Source organism: Macrobrachium nipponense, chromosome 41, assembly GCF_015104395.2.
Source record: "Macrobrachium nipponense isolate FS-2020 chromosome 41, ASM1510439v2, whole genome shotgun sequence".
In the NCBI taxonomy this organism is placed as follows: Eukaryota; Metazoa; Arthropoda; class Malacostraca; order Decapoda; family Palaemonidae; genus Macrobrachium; species Macrobrachium nipponense.
In genome coordinates, this window is record NC_061102.1 from 34,599,167 (window position 1) to 34,616,381 (window position 17,215).

Consider the following 17,215-nt stretch of genomic DNA (forward strand, 5'->3'; position numbering starts at 1 on the left):
CGCCATTCCCAGCGGTCATTTGAACAATATTTGCGTATACAGTATATGCAACGTTTATTGATATTACTAAAGACTGTAGTTGTAATCAGCACAATAAAACAACATTTTGTTGCCTATTCTAATGAAAGTATGAGAAGTGTAGGAATCGGCGTATGACAGGTGGGTTGACCCAAAGACTATATACTGAAGGAAGATAGGAAGGCTGAGCCTAATATCACTCAAATGAATGTGCGAAAAAAAGATGCCAGATACTCCCATGCGAAACGAATGGCTCCATCTATTGAGCGAACGGTTAAACATTCAGAGCGGTAATGCTTACGGGAATTTAGGATATTATTCGATAGTAAATTTTGCGAAAGATTCTCATAATTTGCAATTAATAAGTCAGTATATTTTATTCTTATATTTATGACACTTAAATCTTAGATAACTAAATTGCAAATTTACGGATAGGTACATACATAAAGAATACATATCCTTATGTTTCTCAGTGTATTTTTCAGAAACTAATAACAATATCTCTTATGATTAAGTAAATTTTCTTGCAAATTTAAGTATTGTATATTAAAATAATTTTTAAATGTTCCATACAATATCATGTTCGAAAAAAGTAAAATATACCGTATATTTGATTTGTTAAACTTAGCCACAAGTGGATATGTGTAGGCATTAATTATAGTTTGTAGGCCACTGTACAAGGGAGATATTAGGTATATATAAAACACAATTGTAATTTTTTTTTATTGAAACAGAAATGCATGATGCACTCATGTATACTCTTTAGTAATATAAACTAATAAATGTATAAATATACAAACAAAAGGAACAAAATAACTTACTAAATTGTATCACACAAAAATAATCAAAAGGGGGTTGGAAATAGAAATAAGGTAGCATACAAGCCAACCAAAAATGCAAGATAAATCACATGCAAATAAACTTTAATAAATTATACATAAATAAGAAAAAAATAACAAAAATTGTACACCCCAAAAAATAAGCAAACCAAAATTATATGATGAATTGCATGCAAATAAACTAATATAATTATAAATATGAGAAAATATAATACTAAAAAAAGGTTTTCTTCAAGAATTAAGTACATAGTGCAAACATAAGAATAACTATTGAATTATATGTATATATATATATAATCTATATATATATATATATATATATATATATATATATATTATAATATATTATATATATACATACTTTTTTTTTTTTAAAAATTTATTTATTTTTTAGTTAATATATTTCAGAACTGACCATTTATTGGAGAAAAATATTTTGTTTTGATCTTTTAAAAAAACTTATTCATGGTATCATCTTACCATTTGATTTCATAGTTGTGAATGTTGGTTCTCCTTCTTCATATAACCTAATTGTATGGTCTTATACTGTATTTCAGGTTTTTTTAAATTATCATTTCCATTGAGAATGCTACAATCAACATAATCATTAGTAGTAGTTGTAGTAGTAGCAGCAGCAGTAGGGGGGGGGGGGTAGTGGTAGTAGCAGTATTAGTAGCAAATGTAGGTCTAGCAGTCATTAGTTGTAGTAGGACTAACACTTGTAGCAATACAACTAATATTATCCATAATGCTTGTTACTGTGGCATTACTGTACACTTCACTGCCAGTATCCTTTGGATAACCATCATTAAATTCTGGAAACGCAAATATGAAATGAAACCAATGCCATATTATCATTTTATCATTGCTGGGTAAAATCCTAAGTATTTTATGCATAAATATATACAAAAACACTACAAAACAAATTTTTCCTACCAATATCTGATTGAACATTTTCACTTAATTCAATATTTCCACAATCTTCTTTGGAATTTTCATAATACAACTATTAGTCTACCACTTTTTCACTGAAGACAAAGTGAATATATATGTAGCATAATATAGCAAAATCTTAAAGGTCAATCTTTTCATACTATATGAATTCTCGTTAGTAAAAGCAAAACTAATATCTACCAAAAGCATAGACCATTTACCATGTTTCAACGATGAAGCTCCTATCTCAAATGATCTATTCTCCAGAGGAGGAATGGTACCTACAAGATTAACTATTTAAAATAATTGTGATGCACTTACCATTTCAGAAAATCTAAACATATACAAGCTGCACATCAAATACACACCATATTCAAGGTTAGGCAAATTCTCGTGTGGATAAGTCAGCAACCAATTTGATATATAATTTGCTTGGTGGTGTAAATATATTGATGTATCTGAAAATATATATTTCAACAATAAGAGTATTATACAAAATGTATGTAAATAAACATATACACAATAACATAGCACACAAAAATCATTTTACTAAATTATGTACTGCAGTTATATAAATTATTAAAGACATACATACATATATGAATAGATATCCAAAATTGCACATTGAAAAAAATATAAATAGGATGAAACAGAATACCATGAAGGAAAATGAAAGGTGAGGATACTGGCAAGTGCTTTCTGTGTACTTTATTCTGGTATCAGAATAAAGTATGGCAAAAGTGCTTGCGAGTATACTCACCTTTCATTTTTCTTTGTAGCATACCAACATGTAAAAAGGCATCTAACCTTTTTATGGCTACAATTAAATCAGCATTTTTCAATAACTCACTTGCCTTTATAGGGTCAACATCTGATCTGGTGCAGCTAGTAGAACCTGTAATGTGCATTGATGCAGGCTTTTTATGTAGAAAAATATGTCTCACTGATAAAAAATCAGTTTATGATATTGTAATGATTAAACACATAAATAAAATAGATAACACATACCTTCTACATGTTTATCTGGGCAGGCATTGGGGCAAAGTTTATCAGAAGCTGGATGAAGGTATTTTTTGGTGGAGAAATGCCTGCTGCACACAATAGCTTGAATTTAGTTGTCGTGAGGTTTTTTGCCTCAATTCCTGAATTTGGATGAGGTTCGTCCATATCAAGCATCTAGGTGATATAATACTATATGTTATGCCATCCTATTTCACCAGCATACAAAAAAACATTCTACTATTCTATAGTTTTGACTTATAGCATGTTGCAGAGAAAATATAATCACTCTTGAGCGTAACACTTTAAAAGTTAGTTTAGGTTAGGTTAGGTTACGTTAAGCAGTGGCAGGTAACTTTTTGTGGGAATCACATTGAGATTATTTTGGAAAAAATCCTATGGCTATTTTCGGAGCTACAGCCAAATGTATTTCCTTAGCTGTGACTCAGCTACTCGTTTAGACTTGGGAAATATGCGTTCTTGCTATTTCTAGAGCTTTCTGCAAGGTTAGCTTCTTTTCTTGTAGCAATGTCTTCCTAAGCTCTTGTGAGTTAGTCTTTACTATAATTTGCTCTATTAACCTTTGGTCTAGATCTCCAAATTCACAAGTTGAAGCTAATTTCCTTAACCTAGTCACAAATGAGTCTACTGTCTCCTGATTCCTGTGAGGCTTCGATGAGCTAATAACATTCAAAAGTACATATTTGCTTGAGGAGCAAATGGATTTGTGAGCCCTTCAATTGTCTTCTGTAAACTTCCTGAATTTCTAAACCTGCAGTATGAAGTAACAATGGTTTCTGCTGTTTTTTATCCATTTTCCCTAGTGCTTCTAAATAAATTTGGTAGCTGCTTCTCCCCTTTTTCGATCTTTTACCCACTGATTTTAGATCACCACCGATACTTGATCTGTCTAACTTTTGGACATCTATCAGCATGTTTGCTGTGATACTAATCAGTTTCGGTTAGGCTAGGAATTTGGAAGTTTTTTTCTAACCTTGTAGGCTATACTTTCATTGACATACCTTGAACACTTACTCTAAACCAACACTTTTTTTTTATTCTCTAACACTCCTGAATTGGCACAGCACTAATTGGTTGCTGGTTTGAGTGTGATGAAGTCATAAAGTTACTCAGTAAACTTTTTAAAAAAAGTTTTAAACAAAAAAAAATGTACTGGGATGCCTTGCCTTAATCTTATATCCAATATCAGTGGGGCTTACTGATTAGTAGCACATATTTAATGTATTATATTGATAGTAATCACTGTTCTTTATCCTTAGGGATCCTGTGAAACACCAAATGAGGATCGGTTTCTTTTCGTTTATTGCAAACAACACATTTGTGTGACTTATTCACTGTTGGCGCCATGATTTCGTTTGTGTCAACTGTCAAATTCTACATATAAACAAACAGACGACATGCGATATACCTATACCGCCATCTGAACACTGAGCGGTCAAACTATTGTGTTCACATTGGAGTTGGCAACTAGTATATTAACATTCGTATTTTGAACCTTCCTATCTTCCTTCAGTATATAGTCTTTGGGTTGACCCAAGACCACCAAGAAAGAAGGCCTGTTTGATGTTTTGTGACGTAAGCACGGGTAGTCCAAGCTCCTAGCACTGACTATGCTGCCAGACGAAAGAAATGTAAACAAACTCTCGCCAAAATCTATCATTTTTGGTCTGCCAGTTATTCATTTACTTATTTTCTCATCTACATTAATTAGTGTACACCAAATAATACTTACTCGAAACACAAGTTATAAGATTAATATAAAATGCTGAACCAAAACAATTTGTTTAGTTACAATACAGTCTACCAAAGAATAAACAGCAGTACATAGGTTATCACAAAAAAACATGGTTCTTTCTACTATATGTGAATTAAATAATTCTCTCTTACATACAGTCATTATTTGGTATTTAAATTTTCTAACTTTCTCTTTGGCTACAATAGTTATTTTCTTGAACAACAATTACTCAATGAAACGTTAGTAGAAACCTATATTGTTAATTTCTCTGTTGTTCTGTACTATAACCTTCATTACTAATTGGGCAGCTTATCTATTATTTACCTTTTGACATTTAAACGTTTAAATTCATGATTGTCGACCAAATGTAAAATTTTTACATTTGCATCCTGAATAAAAAGGGAGTGATTTTTTCCAATAGTTAGTAAAGCTTGAACGATATATTCACTGGATATTTATAAGACTAAATGAACATTTTGTTTCTCAAAGGTGTAGGGAGATAATGCTGTTAATGATAGTTTATATGAATGTTCATTGAGTAAACATCTATATCATGAAGTTTTTCAAAGGGCTGAACGGTGCATAATGAATTTCGTTTTCCAAATTATTGACATCAAACTGAGGTAACTTCATTGTTTTATTTATAACTTTCTGGCCAAGCCAATTATTCCTGATACATTTTAACAATTTTACTGACACACACGAAAAAGGGCATTTGTTACTCTGAAATGGGTGAGGATACACTTTAGACAGCTGTGGAATGTTGGGAAAATAGGACATTGCTTTCCCAATGATAGCATTATGAGGTTACAAAGCAAAACACTGAAAAAATGATTTTTTCTAAGCCTATAATTACCTTCAGTGTGCTGTGCAGAACATCAGCTTTTATGCTTTAATTGGGAATTTGTGAAACTTAACTTTACCTGTTCAACATAAAAGTAAAATGCACTTGTTGCAGCTTCACTATAGCCAATGGCTGAACCAATAATATTTTTGTCTTTATGATGAAAATGTGGTATTAAGTATGTGAGTTTCATCCACCATCATTATCACTATTTTATCATTGGGTAGTAATGATTTACATTTACTCTTAATGTACATAAGAAAATTTGAGTTCTTTTGTTATGATGCTGGGCAGACCTGTTTGAAAAAACACTCTCCTGATGGTACAGTAACTTCGTGGGAACAACTATAGGTATAACAAAAACACAATATTACCAGCTCTGATGAATCAAATTTATTCAGTCATAACTAGAGCTAAAATTATTGCCAAAATGAAATATTAGTTTCATAAAAGCAATGTAATATAGGCTATATTGCAGTGTTGGAAATACAATCAGCAGTATCAGCTCTCTGGAGTTATTGAATATCTGCTTAATGATATTTGTATCATGAACCTCTGTAGGAATCTTGAGATCTCCAAAGTGACATACTTCATTGACATGAAAAATGCATGTACTGTACAGTTAGGCTTAACTGTAGGTAGGGCATTGTGGCATAAGTATAGCATTTCATTAATCTGTACTGAAGTTTTACCTGTGGAAGAAGAAAGATGGTCTTTTAGTATTTTTATGTGTATATATGAGCACTGAAACCTAGTAATGCAATGAGGATAGGTTAGGTTAGGTTAGTGAAATTTCTAATATAGGCTCCTGATTTAAACCTGTAACCCTTAGAATACTATGCGTCTACTTTTTGTCACCCTAACCCATCTTAGGCCCAAAACCCATGCCTTTAACTATTGTCAATGGAAACTTGCGTATTTCCCCACCACTAGCTAGGCTACACTGGGAGTTCTTTGACTTAGGCTAGTCTATACCTATTGGACTCTGCTTGCTACCTCATGATGCCATAGTATAAGTTTTATGTTCCAGTTCATAAATAAAACAATGGAACCATGAAAATACCTCGTGTCCAAGACGACTCCAAGTGATGTAAAGGAAGGAGAGTCGGAAGTGACTTCAAGTGAGTTGCCGCCTCGCCATTCACTCGCGTCGGAGAGTAGGAGTCGGGCTACCAGGGTCGACGCCATCACATCATGACGTCACATCGAACAGGATTTCTATTCTCGGTGGTCTTGGATGAACTAGGCTATACTCTGTTTTTTTTCATCTGTCCATCCGCCTGTGGTGTTTTGACATGGTAACACTGCGTCCCGGGCTTTACACTATGTGTAAGTTTTAGGTAAATAAAAGGATATATGGGTGTACATTTGCAACTGAAAAGTGTTTTAATAATTTACTGTATGCAAATTACACCGTTAATATTCGAAATAGGATATTATTTAAAGCCCGGGGCACAGTGTTACCATGCGCAAACACCACAGGCGGATGGACAGATGAAAAAAACAGAGTATAGGTAGCCTAGTAGGTATCTCTAAAAGTAATCATTTGCCAAAACGAATTCTTAAAGATTAAGAGCAAACATTCGCCTAAAACTTATGAAAATTTGCTAAATTTTAAATTCCAAAATGCAACAATATTTTAAAGTAAAATAATACAACAGAGATCTTAGCTACAAGGCAAGAAATTAATGCACAGCGTCCCAGATCAAGTATAGAATTTTTCCTATTTTGGTCGGGTAAGTGTATCATCAGGTATAATTTAGAATGAAGAAGAAGTTATCTTCTATGGTGTTCTGCAGGTTACGCACTATACTCTGTTTTTTTCCATCTGTCCACCAGCGTGTGGTGTTTGCGTATGGTAACACTGCGTCCCGGGCTTTACATAGTTACATTCAGCTTACATTCAACAATAATAATAACCTTATTTCGAATATTAACGGTGTAATTCGCATACTGTAAATGATTAAAACACTTTTCAGTTGCAAATGTACACCCAGATATCCTTTTATTTACCTAAAACTTACACATAGCATAACTATTTAAAGCCCGGGACGCAGTGTTACCATGCGAAAACACCACAGGCGGATGGACAGATGGAAAAAAACAGAATATAGTTACCGAGATACAAGGCCGCGAGAGCTTTCTCAAGTATTACCATTTTCCAAATTAGTTATCAGAATTCTATAATAATCTTTAGAAGAGAATAACTATCCAAAACGTACCCACTCTAACTCCACAAACACAGTTGCGGGCACACTACACTCTTTATGGTGCAAGCTTTATTTCCTTGTTTACTTTATACTCATTATTTAGTTTGACTTTATGTTACTTCAAAATTTTTATTTTAATTCATTTCTATTATCCCTTTTCTGCAACAAACCCCGAAAAATTACAGATTTTTGTAAATTAGATGTAATGCAATATTTCTACTTTACTTTCAGTTACTTTTTAGGTATCCAAGATTTTAAAATCCCAACTAACAAATGGACGTTGCTGTGATGTCTGCAGTTTTGCAGTAACGTTCTCTGAATGTCAAATATCCACCGACCAAGTGACAACCTGTATGCAACGTTGCAAATACGTTCCATGTTAGCTGGGATATATGTTTAACAACCGGTAGGTACTACAGCAAAAACCCTCTTATTAACCCTCTTACGCCGATTGGACGTATTAAACGTCGTGTCAAAATGTCTCCCGTATGCCGATTGACGTTATCATACGTGGGCTCAAAAAAGTTTTTTGTTTTTTTTAAATTCGCGGAAAAATACTTATAGGCCCTACCAGCCGAAAACTTTTGTATCGCGCGCCTTGGGGGATGCTGGGAGTTCACGGATCAAGGCGTTGTTTTGTTTACAATCGCTACGCAGGCGCGCAAGCGCGAATTTCTTTCTTATCGCACTAAAAAAGATATCAGTGACACATCTCGGAAATTATTTCGTCACTTTGACATAATTTTTTTACCATTTTAAATTATCCTTTACATGAAGTATTATATATGAAAATGTGCGCAATTTCATGAAAAATACAACAAAAAAATACTCATGATTGTAGCTTTTATCAGTTTTGAAATATTTTCATATAAATAACGATAAGTGCAAAAATTCAACCTTCGGTCAACTTTGACTCTACAGAAATGGTCGAGAAACGCAATTGTAAGCTAAAATTCTTATATTATAATAATATTCAATCATTTGCCTTCATTTTGAAACAAATTCGACGTCTCTAGCACAATATTTCGATTTATGGTTAATTTATGAAAAAACGTTTCCTCACGTTCGTGCGATAACTCTTCCGATAAATTTTTCGTGCGATTGTCCTAATGTTTGCACCCTTTTAAATTTGCCGTTACATAAAGTTTTATATATGGAAATGTGCGCAATTTCATGCACAATACAACAAAAATCAACCCATGGTTGAGCTTTTGATCAGTTTCGAAATATTTTCATATGAATAACGTTAAGTGCAAAAATTTCAACTTTCGGTCAACTTTGACTCTACCGAATGGTCGAAAAACGCAATTGTAAGCTAAAAACTCTTATGTTCTAGTAATATTCAATCATTTACCTTCATTTTTGCAACGATTGGAAGTCTCTAGCACAATATTTCGATTTATGGTGAATTTATGAAAAAAAAAATACATTTTCCTTACGTTCGCGCGGTAACTCTTCCGAAAAAATCAGAATTTTTTTGTGCGATTGTCGAAATGTTTGCACCATTTAAAATAAGCTGTTACATAAAGTTTTATATATGAAAATGTGGCGCAATTTCATGTAGAATACAACTAAAAATGATTGAAGGTTGTAGCTTTTCTCTTTTTCGAAATATTTGCATATAATTCACGATAAATAGAAAAAAAAAACCACGTTCGGTCAAATTTGACTACCGAAATAGTTGAAAAACAAAAAGCAATTGTAAGCTAAAACTCTTACGGCCCTAGTAATATTCCGTCATTTTTCTTCATTTTGAAACAAATTTGAAGTCTCTAAAACAATATTGTGAAGTCTCTAAAACAATATGGTGAATTTTTGAAAAATATATTTACCTTCACTCCGCGCGCCGATTCGCGGCCGCAAGTCTCCGAAATACGTACATCGCATTATCCTAATATTTGCTCCTTTTCATATTAGCCTTTTTATAGAGTTTCATATATCATAATGTGCGCAAATTCATGAAGAATACAATAAAAAAATAAACTTGAAGGTTGTAGCTTTTTTCCATCTCCGAAATATGTGCATATAAAAAAATATATATAAAAATTTGACATTCGGTCAAATTTAACTCGTCCGAAATGGTCGAAATCTGCAATTCTAATCTAAAACTCTTACAGTATCGTAATATTCAATCATTTTTCTTAATTTTGAAACAAATTGGAAGTCTCTAGAACAATATTTAGAATTACAGTGAATTTTTGAAAATAATATTTTTTTACGTCCGCGCGTTACGAATTCGTACATCATTTTGTGATAATATTTTTCCGGTGTTGCTTTTATTGTTTTACTATGTATTATATATCAAAAGGATTGCAATTTAGTGTAAAATACAACGAGAAAAAATCAACTCGTTAGCTTTGACCGTTTTTTGCACAGCGTGATTTGAATACAATTATCTATGAATTTTTTTTTTCGCTACCATATATCGCATTATTTACATATGATAATGATATTATTTTTCATTTCTGATGATTGCATACTAAACTTCAAGCAATGAAAAAAAAATGAGCCAAAAATGAACTCTTAATCTTCAAAACTAAGCGCGCTGTGATTTTTTGAAAAAAATTATTTTTTCCGCTTCCGCGCTCACTCCAAACCGGCGCCGGCATACAGTAGAGGTTTTGATTTTAGGGCTTCGGCGTAAGAGGTTAATCAACGCACTCGCTTGCACTTTAGTTCTTATTAGCAAGCAACTGATAGCATATTTGCAAAGACGCGCCTTTTTTCTTGCAAAGGCGTAACGAAATCTAGTTGCCGCAGCATCTCTTCTGCTTTCATCAGCAATTTAACACCATTATAACCTACAATTGGAGTTAACTCATGAACCACCGTCTCAACACCCATACTTTAGGTTCGCTGAATTTGGCGTTCACACAGCCGTCCCTGTATACTCTTAACTCAGCACAATGATTGCATTCTGCATTATTATATAGGAACTGGTAGATCTATATTACTATTCCGCGGCGGCCTAGACTATGGCAGTTGCGGTTTTTCTATGCAGTTTTACCTCCTGAGCAAGAATTTTAAGTAGTATACCCCCAGGGGCTCGTACTAAACACGGCGAAATACATTTGACGCCCCAAATCCTGGTGGCTTTCGTATTCGCGGGGACGAACGATGTGGAATGCTTAGTATATAGAAATACCTAGGAACTAACTATTACATCCACTGTATCAGGCCAATTATGGCAGAACCACCCTGATACTGCTATCCACGATATATCATGCTGCTACCACTGATACTATCAAAATCGCCCTGTTCTTATGAGATCAGGAATCACACTTGCAACCCTTACCTAATTTTTTTCCTTATCAGATTACGATACCGGATAGACAAAAAGAAATCCTGTATATATAGCCATAAATCATAATGCAGGCAGTATCACCGGTACTTTTGTGGTTATTTTTCTCTTTAGCCGCACCAGAGAACGCGGCCGGGTTAATCCAACAGACGAGACCAGGGTAAAGAAAGGAATTAATTCCCTGAAGATAAAATAATAACTAAAATTTTCAAGTAAATAATTTATAATAACAGTTTAATTTATTATTTAATTTAAATCAATATATATTTTTTCAAAAAAAATATTAATTAATCATAGTATTGCATAGATGTTTATGAAAAGCGGCTTTTGAGAAACTATTTTTATAAGGTAATCATGGGGGCAATTGATGTTAAGTTAGGTTAGGTACTTTTTAGCGAGATCGCAACGTGCGTTCTCAAAAGATCTCTAATGGCTTGTGAAATTTAAGATTTGGATGTCTCTCCTCTGTTGATCGGTTACTGTTCTCTGGTGGGTTGCCGCTATTTGATGAACTGCAACTACCGCGGAATAGGCTCTATCCATTATTTAGGGCCGACTCGGGACGGTACGAAGATCTTGTCTTGCTTTAGTATTTCAAAAAAGCTCAGGAAAGAAGACTCAGTGGTTTGTTCATATCATGAGGAGAGAAGGTGAACCCATGTAAGAGGGTTATGTTTGTTTGTTTGTACGGTGCTTTTACGTTGCATGGAACCAGTGGTTATTCAGCAACGAGACCAACGGCTTTACGTGACTTCCGAACCACGTCGAGAATGAACTTCTATCATCAGAAATACACATCTCTCATTCCTCAACGGAATGGCCGAGAATCGATCCTGCGACCACCGAGGTGGAACGCTAATACCATACCAACTACGCCGCTGAGGCGCTTGAGAGGGTTATGAACATGGAGGTGGAGGGCAGAAGAGGGAGGGGAAGGCCAAAGTTCAGGTGGAAAGATAAATTATTGAATGACGAAGGAAAAGGGTCTAAGGGATCAAGATGTATAGGGACAGTCGAAGATGGAGAAGGCTGACTAGAAACAGCGACTTCATATAGAAATGGGAAAAGCTGAAGGTAAATAAGTATTTCAAGTGACGATGTGGATGTTTTGTGTTACTCACTTCATCATCTATAATATATGGACTGTATCGTGGCTTATCGACGAGATTGAGAAGTTCGAAAAGAAGGAAGCAAAGGGGACACCCAAGTTCTGGAATGCATAAGGTAAGCAGCAGATATTAGTCCTACTTATGCCAGCCTGGAGTTAGCTTTTTTTTTTTTCTATAACTTTTATATACGAAACTTGTGAGATGCAGGTAACCCGGTACTGATGCTTTATTAGTTGTTGTTTGAGATTAAGCTGGCCTTATGCCAGCAGGGGCTCTTGCTCATAGAGCAGCGCGTAGAACGGTTTTTTTTTTTTTTTTTTTTATTAAGAGATGAGCGAGGTAGACATGCGGGCAGATATGTAGTACCCAAGATAGGCCTATACGCATAGAGATCCGAGGGATCAGACGGCAGATTTGTGTTTCCTCACGAACATATTTATACATAATTATTAAATATATATCGGCGGTAAGGCCGGAGAAATCTCTACAATATGATGTGAAATATAAAGGGTTTACAATTGCCCTGTACGTTGAGACTTACGAAATATATTGTCCTTACAAACTCACTACCATGTTTAATGACTATTTCATGAAATGTTTATCTGAATCAGGATCCATACTGTATGGATCCTGATCTGAATAGCCGTAGATAGATATTATTATATGACTAACACAGGTATGAATAAGGATCAATTGATTTTATATAACGGTTATAATCGGAGGTATAGGAATAATGGTAATACCAAATTTCACCGCACCGAATGGCCTCTACAGGTATGAAACTCTATAGAAATATTGGATTGGTTCAGATTTGTTAGATGGAAAGACAATAATTTCGTATTTGAAATCCCAGTACACTGTAGCTGCCGTATGAAAAAAAACTTAAGCAATCTGTTAACTGTAAAAAGTAATTGATTGCCAGTCACATGATTAAATTACAACTCATTTCTCTTCATATAAGCTTAAAGGAGGTAACAATATTACTTAGGTAATGTAATTCCTTAAGAAACAATGCTAATACCGTAGCTAGGAAACGCTTAAACATAAAATCATGCCAATGAAAGCTTAACCTACTATGCAACTCGCACAATATCACGATAAGAACGATTTTTCGGAAATTTGCAATGTTATTGTACCTCTTAATCCTTTAAATATGCGGATCACGTACAGTGTTCACCATATTTAAAACAAGATAGGATCACCTGAAGAAAAGCGACCCCAACACACGCTGGGGACGCTTTTCTTCAGGTGGAAAATATTGGGGTCGCTTTTCTTAAGGTGAGGAATTAACAAGGTAAATAAAAAAGAAAGTATGACTTACTCTTACACACAAAATGTAAGCATAAACCTACTACTACAATTATGGGGGACCCCAGTGGAAAGTGGGGTTTTTGGGTGGGGGGAGGAAGAGAAAAGTGATTTTCAGGGCACTACCGAACCTAACACAACCACCTAACCTAACCTAGGGCCTATACCATCTACCTAGGCCTAGCGGGGTGGGGGCGACCCCCCTTAAGGGCACTACCTAACACATCCATCAAAGTAGTTTTTGATCTATATATATCTATATTTTTTTCTATATTTTTTTTCTCCTCTATATATATCTATATTTTTTTCTCATTTTTTCTATAATATTATGAGCTAAAGTGGGTCACCTGAAGATTGGAGACACCAACAAGCTGGGGTCGTTTATCTTCAGGTGGAAAATATTGGGGTCGCTTTTCTTCAGGAGGAAAATATTGGGGTGGATTTTCTTCTGGAGGAAAATATTGGGGTGGATTTTCTTCAGGAGGAAAATATTGGGGTATTTTCTTCAGGAGGAAAATATTGGGGTGGATTTTCTTCTGGAGGAAAATATTGGGGGTATTTTCTTCAGGAGGAAAATATTGGGGTGGAATTTCTTCAGGAAGAAAATATTGGGGTCGCTTTTCTTTAGGAGAAAAATATTGGGGTCGCTTTTCTTTAGGAGGAAAATATTGGGGTCGATTTTCTTCAGGAGAGGTATTAGGGGTCGCTAATCTTCAGGTGATCCACAAGATATTAGTCGAAGGGGAGAGTTGTGTGGATTTCCAGGATGAAGAGGGCTCATTTTCAGCCGTCAAGACATACGGAAATCCTCTCACATCGCTTCATTAGTGATGAGTGTTATTAATTGTTAGTGTAATTAGTTAGTGACAATGGTGAATAATCAAAGAATCATAGGGCATAACAGCCACTGCGTTCTTTGTCAAATGATAGCTGATTTAGAGCAGTTAGGACGTTATTTTGGTCAAATCTTTAAAACTTGAAGTAGTGGAAAGTGAATTACGTATTTGTTAAAACTGACATTGAATATAAAAAAGTGCACAAAATGGCTACTAGTGTCGAAAATTTCCCAAAAGGCTGGGTATGGTCTGTCCCTGGATGGGGTGGAACTGTGTGAATGATCTGGCCTGGAATTAAACTATGTAAATTTAACAAAATTCTCGAACTGAGAGGAGGACTGGTGCCAACGGACAACTTATAAAGTGAATTCAACTTTAAAACAATTAACAACGAGGTCCCAAGGGCATGCAAAGATAAGAAATGAACGTTTCAGAAAACGTTGAAAAATCCCTTGACATCAGTCTGTTAGCGTCCCGTACGTGTGGCACACTAAAGAAAAGAAAAGAAATATAGCACTCATGTTTGTGTAACGTTTCTCAATTCGATTTCTATTATATTGACATTCACAGGAGCTACAGTAAATCTTATGTCCAAAATTGCATTCACCCCTGAAATCATTGGAGGGTTTCTATTCAATCTCATCTCATATTGCAACAATGGCAACTACAATCCCTTTGTTATTTGGAAGTTTCAGTTTAATTTGCTATATCTTTCACGCACTGCAGGCTCTAGAGATTCAGTGTAGTAAATCACTTTCTGTTTGTGAATTGTCATTGCTTGCCATTTTTCGAGATATGGTTCAACAATTCCGTAGATTAAGAAGATGGCGGCGGCTTACGAGGCGTTCGTCTGCTGTTACATTCCACTATCAACTCGCTTTGCTTGCTTGAAAGATCTTCGAAACTCGTCAGGAAACTGAGGAAAGCTATTGGCGGCAAAGAAATTGAGAAATATTATCCAATTTAGACTAACTGCCTCTGCCAGTCAGGTTACTTTGAAAAAAATGAAGAACGAAAGAAATCTTAACTGGAAAAACGGGCCGCTCTGAGGAGGTTAAGCCAACGGTGTATGTTACCTTGAAAACAACGTCCAACATTTATCTTCGTTTTTCCGAAAAAGCCTCTTCAAGGGATAAATTAACTCTGGATAGGTATTAGGACTGGTAGAAGGGGGCGAGCTGAAAGCTGGAAACAGTCAGAATAACGTCATTTAGACAGAGCTGTTGTGACCTCGCTGTTGTATGACGCTTATTCTTTTAGTTGTCAAGTGGCCATGGCCAGGATCGAGATAAAACCGGTGGTAAGCGAAGTTGACGTGGATATTGCATCTGTTACCCTATTGAAAGTATTGGTAGCCCAACGAGAATCTTCTTCTCCCTGCAAAGCGTAGCGGTAAAATGGGGATCTGATTGTACTTAATTTACTAATCATACTTAAGGTAACATATATTTCTTAGATAACCAGCGATTATACTTCATAATCGGTATCACAGCATTACATATAGTATGTCAGTGTGCGACTCTTTCAAATTATTATATAAGGTTTTAAAGAAGCGAACGTTAAAATGAAAAAATCCTCAGTTGGTCAAGTCGTCCACGGGGCCGAATTGTGCCTTATTCTCACGAGTTTATTCGTAAACTATAGAAGTATGACCCCGTTGTTCATTTAATTTAACAATCTGCTGTTCGATAATAGATTCAAGAAAGATGAATATCAACATTTTGATAATAAAAAATTATTGAAATCATATAAAGCCATTTGTAATACTGTTTGGCCCAAATCTTACACTATTCTGCCCATATTCTACCTTTGAAGGTGTGATTACAATTACAGCAGACGCTCGTAACTTTAATAACTGAATGACTAGCCTAAGTGTTAATGCATATTCCCGTGGGTACTCGTTTACTTTAATGCCATCATTTGACATTTAATGTCTCCTTGGTTTTTTAATACAAGTAACTCAAATTCACCGATTGTTACCTACTTGGACTTTCATATGGTCTTTAAGACAGGTGTAACAGTCTCTAATTTCCCCTGTCCAAAATTCCCACTAGGGAAAATATGGCACAGAATATGTATCCCCTAGGGGAATTCGGCCCCAGGATAATATTCTTCCCTCTGGGCTAAGATTCCCCCAACCCTACTCCTGTTATAAGAGTAATATGGCTATGGCGACGTGTAGCAACGTCAGCCTGCCACATGGGATAATTATCATCTCGAGAAAACTACCATGAATTTCACTTAGGCTGTTGATAATCGAACTCTATTTGTTTCCCTCGTAGTTATGGCGCCAATTAACAGGCTTCACAGTTGTCCGAACAGTGGCAGTGGCACTGGAAACAGCTGCATCAGAAGCTGGAGAAGTTCACTTACTACACGAGAGTATCCCGATGGACTGAACAAAGACGAAAAGCGTGATATTAAAAAAAAAAAAATGAGAACCATTTTGCGTTTAAGATGGATATCTAATGCATAAACGAAAAATAAATAATGAAGTTCAATTGCGTCAAGCGTTTATGAAAACGGAGATGATCCAAATTATCAAAGCTTAATTGCCATGTAGTGTTTGGTGGTGCACATTAAGTGATAAGACTATCGGAAAAATTACTGATAAGTATTATTTTAAAGGCATCAAAAACCTTGTTGGTGATTATGTTTTTAAATGTGACGAGTTCCAGGGAGCAAGTAATAAACCAGCAATGCAAGCTCCAGAGTTACATCCAGTGCCTGTGTCTGAAAAAATTTTGTCTCGGGTAGGAATGGACTTGATCGGACCCTTACCCCAGACAGAGACACAGTACATATTCCAGCTGAAGAGGAAGTCATTTTACTTATGTTTGTAGGTGTGGAAGCTGTCAGAAAGGTGAAAGCAGAAGGAAAACAAGCCACAGCCAGAGAAGCTTTCTGGCATGCTTGTCACGAAAAGACAAGCACTTGCGTGTGTTTACAAAAACATGGATATAGATGCAATTACAACGCTTCATGCAACACTCAAGGCAAAGGAGGACGACATTCCTGGTACATGGCTATGTCAAGAATGTACAGGAATTACGGCAGATAGA

General features: G+C 35.3%; 2 protein-coding genes across 3 annotated transcripts in view; one reads left to right on the top strand and one right to left on the bottom strand.

Annotated features, from left to right (window-relative positions):
* The window catches only part of LOC135212674 (microfibril-associated glycoprotein 4-like), a 42,853-nt gene extending 31,834 nt beyond the window's left edge, over positions 1-11,019 (bottom strand). The window contains exon 1 of one of the 2 annotated variants that reach the window (XM_064246331.1): positions 10,895-11,019. The gene's annotated coding sequence lies outside the window, so the exon portion shown is untranslated. Of the gene's footprint in view, positions 1-6,452; positions 6,541-10,894 lie in introns of those variants that run through there. The other variant, XM_064246332.1, reaches the window with a different exon arrangement.
* Positions 11,020-12,100: 1,081 nt separating this feature from the next.
* The window catches only part of LOC135212677 (uncharacterized), a 115,887-nt gene continuing 110,772 nt past the window's right edge, over positions 12,101-17,215 (top strand). The window contains exon 1 of the mRNA XM_064246334.1: positions 12,101-12,124. Within this exon, the coding sequence (XP_064102404.1) occupies positions 12,116-12,124 (9 nt within the window). The 5' untranslated portion in view covers positions 12,101-12,115. The remainder of the gene's footprint in view (positions 12,125-17,215) is intronic.